General features: G+C 37.1%; 1 protein-coding gene across 2 annotated transcripts in view; it reads right to left on the bottom strand.

Annotated features, from left to right (window-relative positions):
• Window positions 1-22,261, bottom strand: part of UNC80 (unc-80 homolog, NALCN channel complex subunit) — a 232,700-nt gene that overhangs the window by 5,110 nt on the left and 205,329 nt on the right. Inside the window, exons 54-62 of one of the 2 annotated variants that reach the window (XM_025404486.1) lie at window positions 21,304-21,427; window positions 20,361-20,567; window positions 17,372-17,556; window positions 16,603-16,768; window positions 14,989-15,168; window positions 11,713-11,851; window positions 9,135-9,191; window positions 1,801-1,882; window positions 614-725 (exon numbers count right to left, since the gene is read on the bottom strand). In XM_025404486.1, the coding sequence (XP_025260271.1) occupies window positions 614-725; window positions 1,801-1,882; window positions 9,135-9,191; window positions 11,713-11,851; window positions 14,989-15,168; window positions 16,603-16,768; window positions 17,372-17,556; window positions 20,361-20,567; window positions 21,304-21,427 (1,252 nt within the window). The remainder of the gene's footprint in view (window positions 1-613; window positions 726-1,800; window positions 1,883-9,134; window positions 9,192-11,712; window positions 11,852-14,988; window positions 15,169-16,602; window positions 16,769-17,371; window positions 17,557-20,360; window positions 20,568-21,303; window positions 21,428-22,261) is intronic. The other variant, XM_025404487.1, reaches the window with a different exon arrangement.

The following is a 22,261-nucleotide window of genomic DNA, read 5'->3' as shown; positions in this document are numbered from 1 at the left end:
CAGGTAGAAGTGAAACAGTAAATTGGGGAGAAGTTGGCGGAAATGAACTGTCAATGCTTAATAGTTGATTGTAACCAGTGTTTCCTGGGGATTTTTTTTTTTAAACAAAAACATTGCTGGTTTATTAATAAATGAGAGCATGTTTGAACATTTTGCGCATGTTTGATTTTATCTTCTTAAAACATTTTCACATAAATGGCCTACAATAACATTTGTATAGAGCATTATTTGAAGTTGATCATTCCTCATAACAACAGCCAAAAGGACTTAAAAGTTCCTATTATTCATCATAGCTTTACCTTCAATGACATATATAGCAAGCCCAGTTCTTGGCTTCAGTAAAGAAATCACATCCTTTTATAGTCAAATTTCCCAGTATTAGTGGTTTACCTTGGGCTCTTTCATTTTTTCTAGGTTCTTGGGGTAGAGACAGGGATTGGGGATGGCAAGAAGAAAAAAAGACACTACAGTTTTCTGGGAAACTCCTTCCCTTATGTTAGCACCTCCCCAAAGGTGTGCTTATCTCCATCAGCTTGGTTTTTGTAAGCCTTCCTGGCTGAGTTGCATGGCATCATGTCAATGGTATAGTCAGAAGGGACACAGGAGGCCTTACCAGACGGCTTCGTTTTAGGTTGAATGCTCCTGCGAGTGGTTGACAGCCGAGCCCCATGGCGATTTCTGGATTCAGTCTGAGTTTTCTGACGTGATAGTAGAGGACGTCTTAGCTAAAGAGAATAGGCAGAATAAAACTTGCAAGAGGGTCTAACGGCTTAGGAGGAAATTGTTTGTTTCTTTATTTATATGTTTCTGTGAATTCTTATGGTTGTTCCTTACATTTATAGCTGATAAATTTATTTCTGCATATTTAACTTTAAGTATTTTCTTCTGACATCCCCTTTAGCTAGTTCATCTCCCAATTATTACTCATTTATATATGCCAAGAACATTGACTAACACAATTTAGATCATAAACTTGAGAATTTCAGTAATTTTAGGATGCAAAATGAGTAACTATTGCTTACTGATCAACCTTTGCTCATTGCTCATTTAAAACTTATAGTTGAACATATGCTTTCAAAGGGGAGGTTTAGTTTTAAAACCTCAGATGCTGGCCAAGTGCCTGGTACCTCAATCAATAATGGGAAGCTCCTGTGGAAGCAACAGTGATAAGCCGCTTTCAGATTTTTATTTAGCAAGTGATGTAAAAGAACTCCATCTAAGATAATCTGTAAAGATGATCTTTACTTCAGTTTGCTTTAAATTAAAGAACCTTGAAATGAGAAAGGACTTGTTTTTCTTTGCCTTTATGTAGAAACAGGCCTTAAATCAACTGTATAACAAATCTTCCTCTATCAGTAAGTTTGGCTGGTAAAGAAGGTTTCTGGGTAAGGAACAAACAGAATTATAGCCCCACTTACTTTACCACATAATCAGCTTTGCTAATAAGAACATTCAGAGCTAAAAGAGAAGATGGAAACATTTGGCTTGCCTAAGTACTTACCACGTTTTAAAGTTGCTCTGTGCTGCTTATTTTTGGTAGGGTGAATGCAAAATGTAAATTTTTTTAAAAAATACATTGTTTTATTTAGTTAGTTAGTTTTTAAGAGACAGAGTCTTACTATGTTGCCCAGGCTGGACTCTAACTCCTGGGCTCAAGCAATCCTCCCACATTAGCCTCCCCAGTAACTGGGATTCCGGGCACACCCAGCAGCAAAATATCTTAATATACATGGGCATTAAAAATCACACAGAGCTTCCAATTCGTAGGATGGTTCTCTTGTGCTTTAAGGGTCTACTTACCTGCCTCAGGCCCCTCTTCCTCCCCAGCGGCTGCTGAACGAGGAGGTTCTGTTGACCAGGTTCGCTCTGTATACTTGCCACCCTGCCAAGCATCAACAGTGTTAGTGTACCCCAGAGAGAGTACAGGAGACCATCCTCTGGTGGGTGTTAGCCAAAACCACTTGTATGATACAGTCACTTCAAAGATACCATTATCTTTGAAGGATGGTTGGGAGAGTCCCTGGGATGGGCGTTTTCAAAGGTTTGGGAGGGAGGACAAGGCCTGTAGCCCCAAGCTGCCAAAATTGAGATTCTGTTTTCAATCACTGATGCCGTATCTATCATTCAGAAAACATTGGTTTGATCACACCCCTGGTTTGGAAGCCACCAAAAGGTATAAGATGTCATATTCTAATCTCAATTTTTTTTTCCAAGGGGAAGGGAAACAGTGGTGACAAACACACACAAACAACTCTATCACATGGATGGGAACACCTTTTTAAAATTTCAATTTAAATGAAAATAAGATGGACAAATATCGAACACATCAGACACAGAATTTATTTGGGTGAAGGGGCACATTCAACACATGTTTGCAGCCTGAAGTCTCTGTGACTACCGAGTAAATGAATAGTCACATGGGTAAACAATTTTTTAAAAACATGGTTTTAGATTTAAAAGGCTGGCAAAGTATAGCTATAGTTAAGCTATCATTACAACTCAGGAGCTTTAAAATCGAGTAACTGCACTCAAACATACCATGCAGTTTATAAAAGCAACAACCTGCTCCCCCCAAATGTACTGTGTATGTGTGTCTTTTGTATGCAAAAATGACTGGAAATAGTTGCTATTTAGTGTTGGGTGAAGCTGAAAATACTGACATGGGCCCATGGTCGTTTTTCATTCTGCATGCACGTATAAAAGGTATTTATAATGGGAGTGGGGGTGAAGAAAAGAAGTATCCTGTGCCCCAGAGAATATTACAATTCTGTGGATGATGCCAATGTGATTCTTTGGTTAATGGTTAATTAATTTCTGCTTTGCCTTTGCAAAAGGAGAGTCATCTACAGACAGTTCGTAAGAGTATAATATTCCACAGAGGAATCCAGAGTCAGCAACAGTCCAGGGAAAAGAAAGACTATATCTGTTCATTTCCATTTTTTTTTTTAAAGGGCTACTTAAATACCCAGCTGCAGTAGTAAGGAGAGAAACTGGTGGCAAGACAGGTAATCAGATGTTCCCCCTTTTGTGTTAATAATTGGTTAATCATCACAAAGTTGACACAGTCACATTTGTAATTTTTTAAAAGTCTTACGTTTCCACTAAAAAATCAATGTGATTCCCAAATAGGGTTTATCACAGTTTTTATGAAATAAGGATGTAATTACACCGTTTGGGGTTCACCATAACAAAATTCATAAAGGGTACCAAAACAGGTGCTTTTTAAACTTTCTTGTTCTCCTGAATGTCAACTTCAAAAAGATCAATGTGCATTATCCTTATACATATATAACGTTGAAACAGATATGACCTTTCCATGAAGATATAAAATTACCCCAAAGGAACAATGCAATAAATTCTGATAAGCAATCCAGACTAAGTTGCTGGCATGTTTGAAATGACATCTCCTTATTAATTATACATGTTAACGTGTCTGTTAAGTTGGAAAGAGTATTCAATAACCATATGCACAAAAGTAGAAACAAGTTTCTCCTAATACTAAGCAAAGCTTTCATTGGAATGGATTCTTCATTGACATCTAAATGTTACCTCAGTTCCCTTGGCCATTAAGAGGAGGTTAATACTTACCAACTACCTCCCATTAAGGTAGAGAAAAGAAGTTAGTTGATGTACAATGGTGTGAACATGAAAAGTGATGTACATAGCATGCTTTCTGGTTTTACATTTGATGTTGTAATGAGTTTATTGCTTCTAGAATACTAAAAGGAAGCAGGTAATAAAATGTTTTGAAAATAATAGGGCAGAGAAAATGAAATCGAGGCAGTCCACTTGTCTCATTTTTATTCAGGAATCTGTGATTGTGAGAAAAAATGGTGTAAGAAAAGAAAAGAAATTCACGTTACTTAGGGAGTGTTAAATGTCAAAACATAATGGTAATTTCATGATGATTATTCCAGGAGAGGATCATAAGCACTGAAATTTTCTCTATGGATAGAGAGGCTTATATCTAAGAGATGCATCAAGTTTATAGCTTTAGTATTTAGCTGTTCTGTAAATGATATAGCATTTCATCATGGAATGCACCCATCAAAGATGAAATTACAAAATATATCCTTGGAAATATCCCAGCTTATGAATTATACTCACTCTAAAAATGTGATTGCTAACATGTTTATATTTGGAATACTGAAGGCTGGCTTAACTCTGTACAGTTAGGAATAAGCATCCAAAAAAGTTCACAATGATAATTTATACAGATCATGTTTCTTTTTCTGGGGTTTATATCAAATTGAAGTTGCATATAAAAAGTTTCAATTTAGCTTCTCTCCACATCATGTAATATTTCAGTCATCTGCAGGATTTGTGATGTATGACTATAAGATGTGCAATACTAGAATGAACCAGAAGACTAAGGGGTTTTCACTAAGCACCTCTCTATGTTATGTCCAGTTTTTATTTAAATTGTTTGAAACAGTCCCATCATAGTTCCTACCTACTACAACTGCAGTAATCAAAATTATTTTTCCCTTTAGGGAAATACAATGTTATATTTGATAATCAAATTTTAAAATATTATATTGTATTTTATGGTCACAAAATATCATACTCCAATAGACAACTGAATCCTTTCAGATAAGTGAAATATTTATTTCATGTTCTGAAAAGTTGAGACTATCTGTCGAAATATGTCAGACTAGTGGGACAACTTCTTAAAACTGTCCAACAGAGAAAACTGGTTTTCTAATTTTTTTTTTTTTTTTTTTTTTTTGAGACAGAGTCTTGCTCTGTTGCGCAGGCTGGAGTGCAGTGGCACTATCTTGGCTCACTGCATCCTCCACCTCCTGCGTTCAAACAATTCTCATGCCTCAGCCTCCTAAGAGGCTGAGATTACAGACGTGTGCTACCACACCTAATTTTTTTTTTTTTTTTTTTTTTTGGTATTTTTAGTAGAGACAGGGTTTCACCATGTTGCCCAGGCTGGTCGCAAACTCCTGGCCTCAAGCAATCTGCCTTCCTCGGCCTCCCAAAGTGCTGGAATTACAGGCATAAGCCATGGTACCCAGCCAGGTTTCCTAAAATTTTTAATCTTGGGAATGAGATATGACTGATTTCCACAGTTTTGGCCATGTAATAGGGTGGAACAATAAGGATATAAGCAAATAAAGTTTTCTAAATTGAAGCTAACATCTTACAATATATTTAGGAGTAAATAATCTCTTATATTTTTGAGTCAATGAAAAATATCACTATGGCAAACCATATAATCTAGGTCTTAGAGAAGTAAATGCAACTGGGGTTCAGCAGAACTGTTGTGACCAATATTATCTACAAAAACCAAAAGCATCTTTTTTGAAATGCAAGGAAGTAACTCATAAGCTAGGGAAATTCAGAGAATGCTAGGAAGACAATTCTGACATAGATGACCTCTTCTCTCCTATATCAGTATAATGCCCTGGATTGCAGTATATAAATATGCATGCTTCTCCTAATGGAATATATACCTAATACTATGGAGGTATATAGTGCATAAAGGATATATTTTATAAAGTGTATCTTTTATGCACTATATACACTTTATCCTTTATAAAGGATGCACTTTATAAATAAGGTAGAAAGAATAGGTAAACAAGGGCCATTCGCTAATGCAATAAAAATTCATATCACTCATTTCAAAATTATAAAAAAATTATAGATTGAAATATATTTCCCACAAATTAAAAATTTAAGTAGAAGCACTAGGTGAGACCAGCACATGGAAAAGTGAATTCATATTTTCATTGCTTTTATCTGTGCTTTTGGTTTCAATTTTAACATGGTTAGAGAAATTTAGAGGTGGCACAAAAGACATGCAGCATCATCGTTTACCCTGAGTGATTGCCTTGTGACAGGAATGCATGAAGCCAGCACTTCATGGGAGCGATAAGGCATCTGTAGAGAGCAGGGAAATACACAGTAAAATAAATCCTACTCCCCCTTTTCTCAATAAAAGATTATTGTTTAAAATTTACTTAACCTCAGCAACATCTGAGAAACTATATCTTAAGTGCCACATAATTTAGAGATTACAGGCTAAAACCACATTGAAAGAGGGAATAATCTGGATCTTAGATATACTGTGACAACTGATTTAGCAATGGCAAAGTAGATATCTGTGTATCACAACACATTTTCTTAGTCATTAATTCTCAGCTACTTAAAAAGTTTTTTTTGTTTGTTTCTTTTGTTTTTTTGTACTTTAAGAGTTCTTGCCAAGTTTTTATGCTTCGAAAGTGTGTATAATCATGAGATGGGTTCCGCTATAGAGGTTATTTTTCTTTCTTTTCACCTAGACTACATAGTCTTGTTTAAACGTTTTTATTTTTCACTGTGATTAAAAGTATCCTTGCAAAATCAAATAGCATTATAACCTTTTTTTTTTTTTAAATTAAGAGTTGACTGTCAATTCCTGCCTTTCAAAATGTTCTAACATGTCTAACCAAAATCGAATTCCTTGCTGTAAACATCTGGCTGTAAGTTCTTGAATAGCCTCTGTATGTCTCTATTCTTCTGGAGAGAAAACATGTCCATGGGTATGTGTGCATGTTTCATGGTAGAGACAGAGAAGGAACATCTACAATGAATTTCTATATCCCTAAGAGCAACACTCTCTAGAGAAGAGAATTCTCCCATGGAATATTATTTCAGTTTATTAATTTCCAATACAAAGAATCTTTTCTGCAGAGCATAGTGTTTCTAATAGGCTATTTCTGGGGATGACTCTAAAAGAAACCAGTTGGCACATTTAAAAAAAATCCTAGAAGTAATTTTCGAAAGGTATGGAAAATTTTTATTGATTTCCACCTATTCATCAGGTTATCTTGGTCTCTTCCTCATTTAGTCCACTCTATCCAACTTACCCCTTTTGTCTAAAACAGATGTACTTTCAAAAGCAAATTCTCATGCAAGTTTGGTAAAATGTTATAAGAGGGTGGGAGCAGCAGAGTTTATTATTTTCCTGATATTCTCTAAGCTTTAAGGCCAGATTTTCATTAGGACTACTTTGGGTGTATTTTAGGTCCTCAGTGTTGGAGTGTATGCTAAGTGTAATTACGTGGTTAATGCCTTACTACTTCAGGATTTTAAGAGTCTGCAGCTTAAAGGAAGTTCATGACAAAAACAAGAAAATCTGGAAGTAAAAGTATATCTCCTATTTTATAAACCAACCTCCTAGTAAATGCCAAAAGTTCCTCTCCTCCAAAGAGAACTTGGTGACATGATGTAGTTCAAGAGATACAATTTGCAGGGTATGGCAAAAGTGGATGTGCTACTGGTTGGTGGAAAGCCTCTGTGCTATCAGAATTATTTCAGAAGCCAAAGTGAATGCCTCATCTTCCCATTTCTTAATGACCACAACTGGGTCTGGGTGACTCACACCCAGAACTAAAACACAATGGTCACAGAAAACAATGGATCAACAGCGGATGATGTAAGACAGTCATCAAAGTACTACCATGACTGACTAATTCAGTTGTAGACAAATCAATAGCTTCGGCTCTGAACCAGTCTCACCTACCAAAAACTTTGTGTTTATTTCCATTGACACTGGAACCAGGACACACTGAATTGGTTTAGAAAACTACAAATAGGTCCTTTGAACCCTGAGTCTACCAGAGAGGGCCAAATACTTGGGAGAATTCATAAAAATAATCTCAAACTCCTGCCTTCTTTCACCAACCCTATACTAGTCCTTACTCATCAAGAGTAGAATTTGGCCTAATTAGAAAAGCCCCAGCACAAAGCTAGCTAAGTGGAAGTCTGATTTAATACTCTCTACTCTCAGTAGGACACTGAAATTGTCTTCTAATCAAGGTTCCCATCCTACATGTAATTTTAAACATTAAATACCTGCTTTCTTTGAAAGCAATGACCATCCTTGCTAGACTTGGTTCAGATCTCTTCCAACACCGTGAACAAAAAAGGGAAGTCCTCTTGAGGACTGTTTTGTTTCTCAACTTCCTCCTTGCCCCCAAAGCTCCTGCTAATGGAATTAAGTCTTCACTCTGCAGCACTTCCACATTTACCACCAATAAGAGACTGATCTGTCAAGGCGAGGGCTGGCAAACACGAATGTCATGAATTATGGGTCTGGTTAAAAAAAAAAAAATACACCCGATGATGGACTACATTTCCCATTTTCAATTGCAAAAGAAAATGTGAAATCTGAACAAGATGCAAAGAAAACAAAAGACAACCTTTCACAGGAACAGCCTCTCAACATTTCCTCATCTTTGTGATAAAGCAATAAACATGGGTGTATTGTACTCACTATACAGTGCAAACCTGAAAGGGAATGTTATCTCTTGAGATGGCACAAAGATACTCTAAGAATGAACAAGAAGTCTTACCCCTAATGAGGATTAGTTGAGAGGTGTGAATCAACAGCACAAGATTAGGAATGTTTGACGTGGTTTATCTGAGTGTTAAAGGTGCAGTCCCCTTTTCTGAAGCTTTAAACCAGTAGCCAAGACATTATATTATTTGCATCATAAGACTTCTCTTACTTACCAAGAAATGTTTGTGTCTGACATTTCATGCAAGCTTTGGAGTCACCTTTGTGCTAGAACAGACATTCTTTATATAAGTGTTGCTGAAACAAGCTACTATAGAAGTCTGCCCAATAGCATGCATCAAAGAGAAGGAATTATAGTATATAAATTGTATCCACATTACTACTATTTTATAACATCATTGTCTGTTTTCTTACCATCCATGGTATTAGTTAAAAAACCTGTCTTGATTTAATAAGGGGCTTCTTGATGATGGGCCTCTGAAAAACAATTCTTAATAAATATCAGTGTGGGAGGGATTAATTAGATGGGATAAATTTAACATTTGGCATACCAAACTTTTTAGACATCCATGGGAAACGCCCCATAAAGAATTCTATAAATTTTTTTAAAGTAAGCTTTTCAGGCTTACTTGATTGAGATTGAGCTCTGAAGCTGAAAATGAAGGAGGGTTTGCTACACCTTTGACTTCCAGGCTCATATGTTCATGAACAACAAAGGGCAAGGAATGGAAATAGATATTAAGACGGGGCGAGAAGAGACAGAGAAGACAGAGAGACAGAGGAGACAGGGAACAGCTAGTTTCCCAGCACAGACACCAATAGACAGGTAGCATTGACACTGTACCTAGAGAGGCTGCCCTCGGCGGCCAGGCCCTGGGAGTCATCGAGGACATTAGGTTCACTGCAGGAGGGGTAGGGAGATGAAGCATTTAGGGAAAGAAAATGAAAAAAAAAAGAAAAAAGAAAAAAGGCATGCAATTTTCTGCTTCCAAGAACCAAAAATAAATAGATTTAACAGAACAAGGAAGGAAAAGGAGACAGTCAACCATTTCACCTTGTGCTGGGTTTGTCAAGACATAGGACTCAAGGCAATGGGGGAGGAAGGGCTTTGGATGGATACAACTCTCAGAGGAGCAACCTATTTATTGGTCAAGAGTTAAAATGAACTCCAAATAGGCCCATAGGCTCTGAAACACATTGCAGAATGAATCTGTAGAAGATGAAACTATCACTTCCTTTGGTAACCATTTGACTAGGTGGTGATTATTTTTAACCTGTCTTATGTACATGGCGTTTCATTGACCAGGACCCTGCTTCTTTCTTGTGCATTCTAACGTTAGCACACAGAAACCACTTACCATGAACTGCCACAACCAAGCTCTTGGAACTGATGCCATTAAGAAAAGCAAAGAAAGAACACAACTTTCCCTGCTAATTTTGCAGTGAAAATGCTAGTAAACAAACGAAAGGAAGATATCTTGGAAAATTCACATGGAACTCGCATTTACCTCCTTACTCTCCATCCTCTAGTGACTGAATTGTAAATGCCAAAAGAAGAAACCTGTCAGGTTGGTGAGAGAATAATTAAATTGTTTATCGATTGATATGTATGTAGCTGAACTGAGATTTGTGAACAGAAACTGTCATGCTTTATCTGTCCTTCCTTCGGCGCCTCGCATTGAGCTAAGCATCTGTGAGGCACTCAATAAATACTTGTTAAGTTGGAGAGAACTAAACCATTTAGAAAACTGGAGTGCCTGGCCCCAGAGAATTGAGGCTCACCTAAAAGTACACCATAAAAACAGCCTCTGTCCCTAGGAAGAGACTCACTTCTCTTATGTACAGATACAGTATTATTACCTTCGCTAGTCTTCCAAAATATGAATGAAACCCAAACTATTTAACTACATTATTTTTTCTTGATTTCTAGAAAACAAGAAAATGTACAATCAAGATATGTATGATAGGACAAATTTTCTCCCTGCAATCAACTTGACCCCTTAATGAATATGTAAAAAGGAAATTGATGGCCTGGTTATTTTAGGTAAATAACAACAAAAAACCTCTATGAAATTTCTACAATTCTATAATTTAAATAAAACTTTCAAATAATTGATTTTTAAAAATATTCTTCATAGAACCATGCACATTGCTAGCAATTAAAAATACACTGATAGCTACCAATGTTAGCTGCTTGTGTGGCTTTATATCTTTTTTTGGACATGTTATTGTTTGGCTTTGATTTTGTTCACACTTTTTGTTTATAAGACTTCCTTTTCAAAGGAAAATTACCAAATAGTAGGTAAAACAATTTCTTACAATGATACAAACCTTTATATAGTATTAATCTTTGTAATAATTAAATGGTACTTACATAAAACATTGCCTTCTTAAAAAGTACACAACTTGCTTATTAATGATTTATCATTTTACCCTATTCTTTGATATTCTCCAAACTTGGGCTTTATTTCACAAATTTTATTTCATCTGTGTAGTCCATGAACCATTTGCTAAAGGATTTGGGTACAGGATAATTATTCCTACATATAAACTGGTTTTATGTGAACATCACAATATGCCCTGAATTTTATTATTTTCCATGTGTGAATTGTACTACAATGAATCTATAGGTATTAAAAATAAGCAACACACTAAAATCACATAAGGTCAATTCCTTGAAAAACTCAGTCCTGAAGTGAAAATATCATTGGTTCCAAAACATTTATCTACTTAAGATAAATGTTTTGACTCACGTCAGATCATTTTCATTATACTTTTATTGTATATACATATGTTGGATTTTTTTTTACTTACATTCTTAAAAGACAGGACACACAAATAAAATATTTAAAGGGGTTTTGTCATGGAATCACAGAACTATAGATGGAGAAGTTACCTTAAAGGTCATTTTAGCAAACCTCTTCATTTTATGAAGGGAAGAACTGGATTACAGTTAAATGGCCTGCCCGAGGTCACACGCAGCGGCACAGATCCTTTTCTGCTTGGTTAAGCGTCACTACCTACAACTGAATCCTAATAATATATCAGAACCCTAAACTTTACCAAATACGTAAAGATGGTCCTAACTCTTGCCAAGTACCCATCATTAGCTTAGCTAATGATAAATCTGAAATACAAGAATGTCATTTGACAACAGAAAGAAAACCATGTGTCTATGGAAAATGTTTAAGGAGAGACAATACTTGGATGAGAAACTGGGATCCCTTCTACTAGCTTGGCTTAGAAAACTGCAAAGTGTTGCCTGCAGGAACCTAGCCGACAAATCCTTTGTGGCATGATCTATCTAAAAGCATTACCTTTGCTTGCTTCTCTTTTGGTCTTTGTAGAATAACAGGAGTGTATTTTCAGAATTTATAACTTTGCCCCCAAATGCAGAGTATAATATAACTATAGCTCTTTACCTCTGGCTGGGTAGCATGCCCACCTCAGCCTGAGGTGCAGACATGCTGGAGACGTGGCTGGAGAATCGCCTCCTTCCAATGGCACTCAGGAGGTAAGCTTCTTGTTCACTTACCACGCTGGGCATGCTTATAGAGTCATCTAAAAGGGGCAAAGGAATAGAGTGTTAAAAAACTATGACACTGATCAGAAAAACCCAACCAAAGCTGTACTTGGGTTCTGTCCTTGGCTTGTATACAACTTACGGCTGTCTGTAAAGCTAAATTATCATTGATCCCTTCATACAGATAAAAACAACTTAGACTTTTGGGGGTAATGATAATTCTTCACATCTATACATCTCCCACCCTTCTCCACTAGAACATCCTTCATGAAATAAATGTAAATTTTTACAAGTAGGCTATTTGTGAAAGTCAACAGGCATCAGCAAATTTAAGATTTGAGAAAAGCTAGCACATAATTTTTTAAAAACATTCCATAAATACTTCAGGGGACTTTGTTACTGAATGAGTCAAATACATTTCCTTGGCATTCAAAAAACTGCATTCAGTACAGTTAATAATTTCTAGACTGCTGAGGGAAAGACAATTTCAGACATTTTTAGGAAAAATATTTGAAAGCTATAAAGTTAAGAAATAAATGCTTATTTTAACCAAAATTTTAAAATTTAAGTATGTGATCTTGTTTTCTCCATAGAAGCAGATTTTTTTTTTTTTTTTTTTTTTGGTTTTGGTTTGTTTTTTGTTTTTGAGACAGAGGCTCGCTCTGTTGCCCAGGCTGGAGGGCACTGGCTCTATCTTGGCTCACTGCAACCTCCGCTTCCCAGGTTCAAGTGGTTCCCATGCCTCAGCCTCCAGAGTAGCTGGGACTAGTGGCGCACAACACCACGCTTGGCTAGCTTTTGTATTTTTAGTAGAGATGGGGTTTCATCATGTTGGCCAGGCTAGTCTCGAACTCCTGACCTCAGGTGATCCACCTGCCTCAGTCTCCCAAAGTGCTGGGATTACATGTGTAAGCCACTGTGTCCAGCCAGAAGCAGAAATTAATGTACTCAAATTCATACGAAAATTAGCTTCAGCACAGTATTTATGACAAAGTGACCTAATTCTAAAAGAGCTAATGTTGTTTGTTGATGAACACTAACGTTCTTTGATAAACATATTGAGTTTTGGAGAATGTGTGCTACCATATAAGATCATCTGATACTATTTATTTAAAATACCAAAGTAATCATATTTCTAATTGAACTTATTTCAAATCAAAACGTGAATATAAAAAGTGCTAGCAATTTTAATTTGCTATATAATCACTGACTTACAATTGATTCTTGTTATAGAATGATATTTTTTTTTACATGTGTCCACAGGAAGGAGAATAAACAAATGTGCCTTAAAAATATAAAAAAAAACCACGTGGTAGGATAGATTGAGCTATTTCTACAAAGGCCTTTCCCAAATCCTATTGATTATTCCCCCTTATTTGTACTCACATATCACGTAACACTTATGTCCCCAGTATTTGTTTGGTGATTAATCATGTGCTGTCTTCCACTAACTCTTTTGTTAAGTGTTCTTTATTGTAAATGTCTCTCATCTCCTCTACATAACTATATCTATTATAAGGTCTTAGAAAGCAGAGAACGTATCTTTCTCATACTTCCTTCTTCCTTATCTTATACCTGATAGGCCTTAATACAAGTCTGATTATTGAATGTAAGGAAGTTTAATTCAAAACAATGAACTGCTTTTCATAGCTCTCCTTGTTTAAATTAATACACACCCATATCACAAACACACGATACCATTTGTTAGTAATCTTGCTTTCATTGGGATCATTGTGATGTCTGTGATCAGAGATATAAGCAAAAAATTGCATGGCTCCCCAATCCGCCTGCTGCCTCATCAGTATGTTAGTGTTGGCTTTTGGCCAGTGATATCCCTGTTTAAGTCTTACTTACTTTTCTTTCCTAGCTCCTTCCTATGGCTTAGGTAATCCATTATTTATAAGGTTACCTGCAAAATATATTTAGCTCTACAAAAATAGGTGATACCATTTCCTATAATTAATAAGAATTGCTGGGAGAGGCTACTTCAAGCATTAAATAAAAAATTGATTTTCTTTAAGTTTTACCCATACTTAAAGGATATTTAAACTGCTGATCCTTTTCTCTTTCATGGTGTTTTCTCAGTCAAGATTTCCCTAATTACAACTTTAGCTGTACTTTCATGAGCAGTCACCAGGGTGATTTAGACACAAATGTGTCTATAGGTCAGCCGCAGGACAATATGATTTTTCCTTTGATCGATGCTGAAGCTAAATCTGCAAATATTACTGGTAAGTACTGACAAAGCATTTATTTTTTCTCTTCTCTTACATTCCCAACTGTCGTAGCACATTAAAACACTTTCATTCATCTTAGTTAATTAAAATTCTAACCTCAACTCTCATTTCTTCTATTTAATTTAGTTCAGAGTAGAGCATTTTGTTGTTGTTTGGTATGGAGAGCCTCTGAGTGAAGATCTAAACTTTGTTCTCATTCATATGGCATTGACAACACAACTTTGCTACAAAAGCTATAACATACAAGTGGAAAATAATTTATGCAATTTTAAGACTCCTGAAATGACAGTAGCATTTAATGGAATCTTTCACCCTAATTTTACTTTTTATAACCTCCTGTGAAGCATATATATGTAGTATTTCTCCTCATGTCATCACACCAAATCTCCAGCACATACCTTAGAAGCTTCTGGGCTGACCTAGTCACTGGGGATTCTCTTAACTCAAATTTGGAGTACTTTCCCTCAAGACAGCCTGCTGGTTTACATACTGGCTGGCAGAGCCAACTGGTCTTTTCTGAGTCCTAGGCATATACACGGCTCACTTTTCCTTGCCTAATGAGGCCATTTAGGTGTCGATCAACCCTCTAAGCAAGATGTCCAGGAAAAATGAGAGTAAGTGCTTTCCTTGGTTAGTTATCCACAATTTAAATGGGAGTTAGTGGAAAAGGTTGACTATACAGGTTTAAAGAAAATTTAGGAGTCACTAACGATTTGCTTTTTTCCTGAACTCTTTTTAAATGACCAAAGGATATCAAGAAATGTATAGAAAAGCAGGTATCAGGAGTCATGGAATCAGTCATATTTTCCCTAGAACTCCTTCTGTAAAAATGACTAGGGGATCAGAAGTGGAAAAGGTCAGAGGGCAGTAATCCTTCCCAAGTCCCTGCTCCTATGGCCAAGCCGTGTCTTCCACCCACATTCTTTGGAATGACCTACTTTCCTCATCTTCCTCATCAGTCCGACTCAGGGTGTCCTGCGAAGCTTGCTGGGATGGCTCACTATCCTGCTCCCAGACAGTGCCCGTGCCTGTGTTAGAGCGGGACATGGTGGCCAAGCTCAGGCGGTAAGCAGAGGTGGAGGTGCCCACGGTACTGATGGATGTCTTGCCTTGGTAGGCTAGAGGATTCGAGAGACCAAAGGAAATGCATGGTGAGAATCTTAAATGTCTGCTTCAAAGTCCTCCCTGATCACTTGTAATTTTTAGGAAAGGTTCGTTAAATAATGTGTCTTTATAATGAAGTTGCAAATGAAAGTGGGGATTTTTTATTTTAAAGAATCAATATTGGCCACTGATATAATTAAGTAGTTCCCTTGCCAGAACATAACATCTGTAACAATATTAAATGCTTTGACATTGTTGCCTTTCTTATTGGTTTTCTATTTTATTTTCCAAGGTTGGTAGGATGCAAATTAACTTTGACCTGAATTGTAACTTCCAACTTGGCAATTTTTACTAAGAAATATATCTTATCTGACACAAACATATCAAAGTAATAAATAAGTTGTCTGATGTGAACCCCACAATCAGAATGCATAATCAAAACTGTTTTCATTCTCATTTTCTGGAAATTACAACCTATAAAATACCCCTCATTTCTATGTCAGGTTATTTTATTACAAAGTAGAATATTTGAATGATAATGTTTAAACTTCACCAGGATTATACTTGTCAATTTTTTGTTTTTACCACATTGTCTGCAAAGAACAATAAAAGCTTTCAAAAGAAAGGAAATAACCCTTCCCTCCCACAAAAAAGAAAACCTATCACATATTACATTTTACTTGTGGATAATGACTGCCCTCTAATGGCAAATAATGTTTTATTTTCCTTCCTCAGTAATCTGAGGATATAAGAAAGCAATGTACTCTCAAAGAATACCTGTAGAATAATGTAAAATAATGTAAAGAAAGTACTTCCTAGTTTGCCAGCTCTAAGGGAATCCTTCCCCTTCTGATGTGTGAAAAGTTAAAGGCTTTATAAATCAATCATACAGATCTGTTGAAAAATCCCCTTACAATAATCATTTTCTATGCGATAGTAGTAAGTTATTTACTTGTAAATTATTTACCTATTTTCTACTGTGTCTGTTTCCTCATTCTTTACAGGGACTTTCAATTATACACCTTGAAGGTATTTGTATAGCTTAAAGGAAATAATCTACCATTAAATAGAAGTTCAATAAATGAATGTCCCCCTTCTCTTTTTCAAAAAGGAAATAAAGATAATAATTTAAACCATTTTTTCTCCAATTAAATATTCAAGAAAGAGATTAACTACTAAAATGAAGATTAAAAAATATATAGAAAAGGAAGAAAACTAAATTCTTATGATATCCTTTTAATTTCTATTTCGTTACTGACAAAAGAGGAAGTCAAATCTAGTAGTGGTCAAATGGCTAACTTAGTAGAAATCGTCAAATCTAGTAGTGTACCAAAATGGCTAACGTATTCATAGTTCCAAAAAGTGTGGTGACCTGGACGGAGGGATTCTTTGTAGGCTGTGAGTTCCATTAGTCAAAACAAATTCACAATACTCTCAGGCACACTCACCCGATCCACTATGAACTGCCTCTTTTAGAATTTTTAGTTCACTGTTGAACTCAGCAATGAGCGAGCTCTTACACAAAGGGCGTGGTATGAAGCGCCGCTCCAGCTGGTCGGCAATATGCTGCCGGGCAGAAAGCTCTTCATGATTCTCTGCTGGTTGGGCCAGCAGCTGAAAGGAAGGCATAACATTCTCAGGGTCTCAATTTTCCATCAGTAAAATGGGCTAATTGCTGTACCCATTGTTGCGAGGAATAAATAAGGTAATGCATGTGATGTTCCTAGAATGGCACTTTACACAGGAAGTGCTTAATAATTACATTGTTTTAAATCACTACCCTAAGAAATTGGGGCATGAAAAGAACAAACATAGATGGGTACTGGGGGTCTTGGAGGAAAAACATACGTTAAGTATCCTATGTTTTTCATATGTTTATTTAAAATCAGATCTCAGTCATGCCACTGAAGATAGAAGATTCTCCAAACTATTCCACTGTACCAATCTTTTGGGTGGGTAGAGTGGGGGATGACTAGTAGGGAGTGGGCAAAGTTTTACAGACTCCAATAAAGCTCTTACTGTGAAGGCATTTCTAGTGTGAAATTTTATCCTCTGGAATATATTTTTTGGTGGTTTTCTCATCAAGCATAGTATTAACAGGCCCTACTAACTGGCAACAGTAGGTACCATGCGCACTGCTGCCATATTCCTGCCTCAGTAGAGAGCCACACATGTATTCGAGCTTGCCACTTTCAGGAGGAGAAGCACACACCACACCTTGCACTGGATGAAAGGGCGCAAAAGCACAAAGATGGGTATTCGGGTCCGCACGATGAAGTCGAGGAAGTCCCAAAGGGCCAGGCCTCCCACCTTCCGCAGAGCCATTTCCTTCACCTGGAGGCTCAGCCAGTACCACTGGCTTCCGAGCTGCCTCTCAAAGCAGACGAGAATCACCTTCAGTGCTTCACACCGGGAAAAGAGAAAAGTGAGCCTGCGGACCTGTGCTTCAGAGGAACCCAACCGACATCCAGAGCCCTTTTTGCACCTTTAGAAATTTTCTAAATTTCTAAACTCTCCCCATGTTTCTAAAAACTTCATATGTATTCCCAAGCAAGAGTATTCTGAACATCGAGACAAAAACGTGTATGTTAAGTGTTTTGATTCTGATGAAGAGTACCCAAGTATCTTTCTTAAGTGCATCTTAAGAACTACTATTTTGGAAAATATAGAGCAATGTGGTCGACTGAATTGAAAGGAAAATATTTTATAAACATGATGTGTGGCTAACGCTTTACCTTCCAAAAGTTTTGTCATAATAACTTCATGGTGATATGGACATATCACTCACATTCTTAGCTAAAACATGGATCTTAAAAATCTTTTCCTTTTTTCTTTTAACCATAAAAATAAATATTTGTGTTACTAAAAGTAAAATAAAACCATGAAGAAGTGCACAAAGTTAAAAAAATTAAGTCCTTTTCCTTCCCAGTTCCCTTCCTGACCCCACACTAAACTGCTCCCCAGAGGTAACCAGTAAATGCGTTCAGTGTATCTTTCCAAAAATAAAAAACAGCTCCTTCCTTCATCGCACACTACGTCTATTACCAAACCCTGCTAGATTTATTTTTCCGTATCTCTTTCCTCTCAGATTCTGGCAGCCCTTCACAATCTACATTTATTTTTATTTTTCAGGAAGCAGATTTCCCAAACCATGTCAGGACAAACCAGAATATTGTGAAGACGTCAAAGATGATGACAGGAGCTCTCTCTGCCACTACAGCTTTTACCGTGGAGTCTGCCACGGGGCAGTCAAGTGACCTGAGCCTTCTGGACTGTTCTTAACGCCCATCAATCTCAGCACCTAAACAATGTGTATACTAAACACATTTTGATTCTAATTAGGAAAACACAAAAATCTTTCTTAAGGGCATTGAGTGACTAAATGCACAAAGAAATCCAATTCTCTAAAATCCTCAAGAGTCATATACGCCTTTACCATCCTTAGGATGTTTCCAGGAAAGAACCATGCCATGTAACACAGAGAGAGAGATTGCAAGATTCTTTCTTACCCATATTCCTCCTCAAAATCTCACTTTTCACAGCAAATGCTCATCTCAATTCCTTTCCCTCAACTAAACAAACAAACAAACAAAAAACAACACTCCTCTTTCTCTACCCTAATTCTGATGAAGTTTTCACCGTTACTAAGCCTGTTGGCTCTCTGCCACTCTACTTTCCACCTAAACTTCCATCAGCCCAACACACAGCAGGGTATAAAAGGGGCTCAAGAACAGAGACTCATTCTAGCTTTGTCACTTATTAAGATATATGCCTTCAGGCAAGTTATTCAACCTTTCTGGGCCCCAGGCTCTTCACTCCTAAAATGCGAATAATACTAACTTCTTAGAGTTATTGAGAGGATGAGAGGATTCTATGTGGTAACAGTGTAAAGCACAGAAAACTGCTTGGTGCACAGTAAGTGCTCGAAATAAATGTAAAAATAAACTTAAAATACAGGTTCAGTAGCCTGGCCACGTAACAAAGTAAAAACAACTCTTCACTGAAAAGGCAGACAGTGGAGAGGATGGCAACTCATCAAGTGTCTTCTCATATCCTTCCTGTACATGGTAAACTTCTTTTCTCCGTCATCCTCTGTGCAATCCTAAACTTCATATAGGGCTCTACTTTGAATACCTTGGCCAACTGAGCATCCATATGGTTTGGTCCTGGGTACATGCATTCCTTGTGTCTTTTTCTTCTTTTTAATTTTCATTGTCAATCCCCTTATTTTCAAACACATCCCATTACAATGCAGTTCAAACATCCCCCATACTCCAAACTCCGAGGACTCATTTTCATCAGTGTGTTTGTGTTCATCTTATACTTCCCACCAATATCTGCTTTGGTGAATTGAAAAATGTCAGGCAATACTTTCTCATTTTTGAAATTCCCCACTGCCAGTGCCCCTTATTCTCAGCGCTATGGCAAGAGTAGTCTTTTCCTGCTGGCCGAGTTCATTCAGGGCTAAAGAGTGGCTTTCCATTGCTCCATGGGTCAGGACCAGGTTAAAGGCAGCACGGGATAATGGGAAAGTAGGAGTCAAAGAGGGAAAGGGATTGGGAAGCCTATGGGAGCAGGACTGGATTGGCCTCACTAGAGTAATGATCAAGGTGGAGATTAAAGACATTTTAAGGGAGGAAAAATAGCTAGTAGGGGGCATAACATATTGCAAGGTCAACAAATCTTGCTGCACAGGATGTAGACTACCCAACTCCAGAACCCCATTTATATAGGTGACAGACCAATGAGCCCCACGTGTTGTGCAATGTTGTGTCTTTGTATACTAGACTGAGTTTAGATCTCATAGCAGCTACTGAATCTCACTAGTGAACTTGTACTTAATCAGCATGGAAGAATCTTTACTGCAGATGCCTTCCTTACAAACCCAGACACTCTTACATAAAACAGCCAAGTAATTTAGGCATGGCAGATGTGAAACCACGTTGTTTTTTGTCATATGTTTACTGAAGGAAACCAGACTCTTTTGCAACGGTAATGTTTCTTGTTCAAGTGGCTTCTTTAAATACATTCTGGATTGAGGTTTCTTTAAATATATTCTGGTTTAAGGTCTCTCCAAATTCTTTCTGAGTTAAGTTGGAACTTAACGAATTACATCTAATTATTTATCTATCTAGCTATCTACACATATGTTTTCACATATATATACATACACATGCACAAACAGAGAGATAAAGAAAGTACCAACCCAAGTATGCTGCTTGGCTGGTGGACTCAGCCAGCCCTTCCCTGCGCAAGTCTTTCCCTGCATCCCCAGGGGTGGAGCAGTGGGCTGGGGAGCTCTCTAACATGAAGTTCTTGCTCCTAGATGTGTTGATGATCCGCGGTGGCAGGAGCACATTGATGACCGTCTGCAGCAGCAGCTGCACCTCAGGCTGCTCCAGCCAGGGACTATCTAAGGGGCAGAATTTGGAAGAGGGAAGTGGAAAGAAAAACATCACAAGGTAGACTGTCCACATTAGATACAGAAAAACTCAGCTCTTTCCAAGTCCAAACTACAACACCCTAGAAATTCAGGTGTTTCCCATCAAGTACAGCTTTACCAATGGACAGAAACAGTGTTCCTGGCACCTGAGTATTTTCTCCATAGTGGGTACCCAAAACCTTGTGGTCTTAGCCAAATGTCTCGCTTACCATTTCAATCTCCTTTCTTTTTGCAAATACTCATGATGCACTGTACTTACACTTGAGATAAACTTTTTTTAAAAGAATCCCTCTACCCCTAAGAAGAAAGAGTAATGAAAATACATTGTAATTTAATGATAGTGGCAGGATTTCTGCTAAACCCAGTGTCTGTAGGTTGTACAAGTTTGTTCACCTGTCAATTCTTATATTGTACTTCAATGAATACCATTTTCTCAACTGAATTGAACCACTGTTCCCTGATTTTTGCTGTACTGAAATGTCTTTAAATAGGATGTATCTTCTAAGAAGTAGAGCAGAGAAACTCTGGTCCCAGGTAGCTAAACTGAAAAGAAAGAAAAACTCTTATTCCCTAAGATGACCCTATTTAAATCATTCAGATTGACTTCAGTGATAGCCTTCATGGGAACAGGAAAAAGAAATAGCAGCCTGACATTTAAGAAAACACAACGACAATGATAAATTTCCTTTAGTTAAATTAATCAGACCTTTGCTTCCAGATCCTACTGTGAGCACAAATGGGATGAGCAGATTTAAAAGCATCCCCTCCCTTCGCTCTTGATTGGTGAATGGGGAGATCACATGGCTTAAAGGAAAATCTTCTTTTAAAGCCTGTGCAGCAATAATAGAAAAAAAGATTAATTGACCACCACACCCATTTAGTATGTTTGTTTTTACACAGTATGATGGAGACGGTGACTCCCTGCTGGCTGCTCCTGTAAACTATGAGTTCAATTGTCATCTGTAGAGCATACAAGCTTCACCCAAAACTGATACTTTACCATTGTCTTGATATAATTGAGAGCTATATACCTAAAAAGATAGTAACATCTTGAATATTAAATGAAAAATTAAAATACTTATGGTCAGGTACAAAAGCAACTTCATGTCCCCATTAATTTTCTCTATTTTTCCACCAATAAATATTTTAACAACAAAGGAGAAGGAAGAAAATCAGAACTTCTCACTTGCTCCATTTGGGAGTTATTCCTCTGGCACCTGCCATGAAAGGCCTTCTTCAAGCCAGGAAACAATATGCAATATAGAAAGAAATATGTGATCTTTGTACATAAGTTATTAACGTGTATCACTTTAGGGATGTCACTCTTCTGCACAGTAGCCATAGCTCTTACTTGATCTCTTTTCTATCATCTACCCATTCTCTGGATGATGAGCCATCAAGCTTGGTTGTCAAACAATGGATGGGTCAGTTATCCACTTACATCAGTTGTGTACTTTCCATTGATTAAAGAGCTTTCCAGTGATTTTTCATTGTGTAAAACTGGTTGACACACAGAAATACTCAGGAGACTTGGGATTCTGCAGTTCTGGTTTTTTGTTTTGTTTTTTTTTTTTGCCTTGGGAATGATTATTTTAATTTTAAGAAATAAATTAAGGGGGAGAATTTCCTTTAAAAAAGCACACATAATATTCAACCCACAATCA

The sequence above is a fragment of the Theropithecus gelada genome, chromosome 12 (assembly GCF_003255815.1).
Source record: "Theropithecus gelada isolate Dixy chromosome 12, Tgel_1.0, whole genome shotgun sequence".
NCBI classification, from domain to species: domain Eukaryota; kingdom Metazoa; phylum Chordata; class Mammalia; order Primates; family Cercopithecidae; genus Theropithecus; species Theropithecus gelada.
The sequence above is the reverse complement of the archived record's forward strand: the minus strand, read 5'-3'. Positions and strand labels throughout refer to the sequence as shown.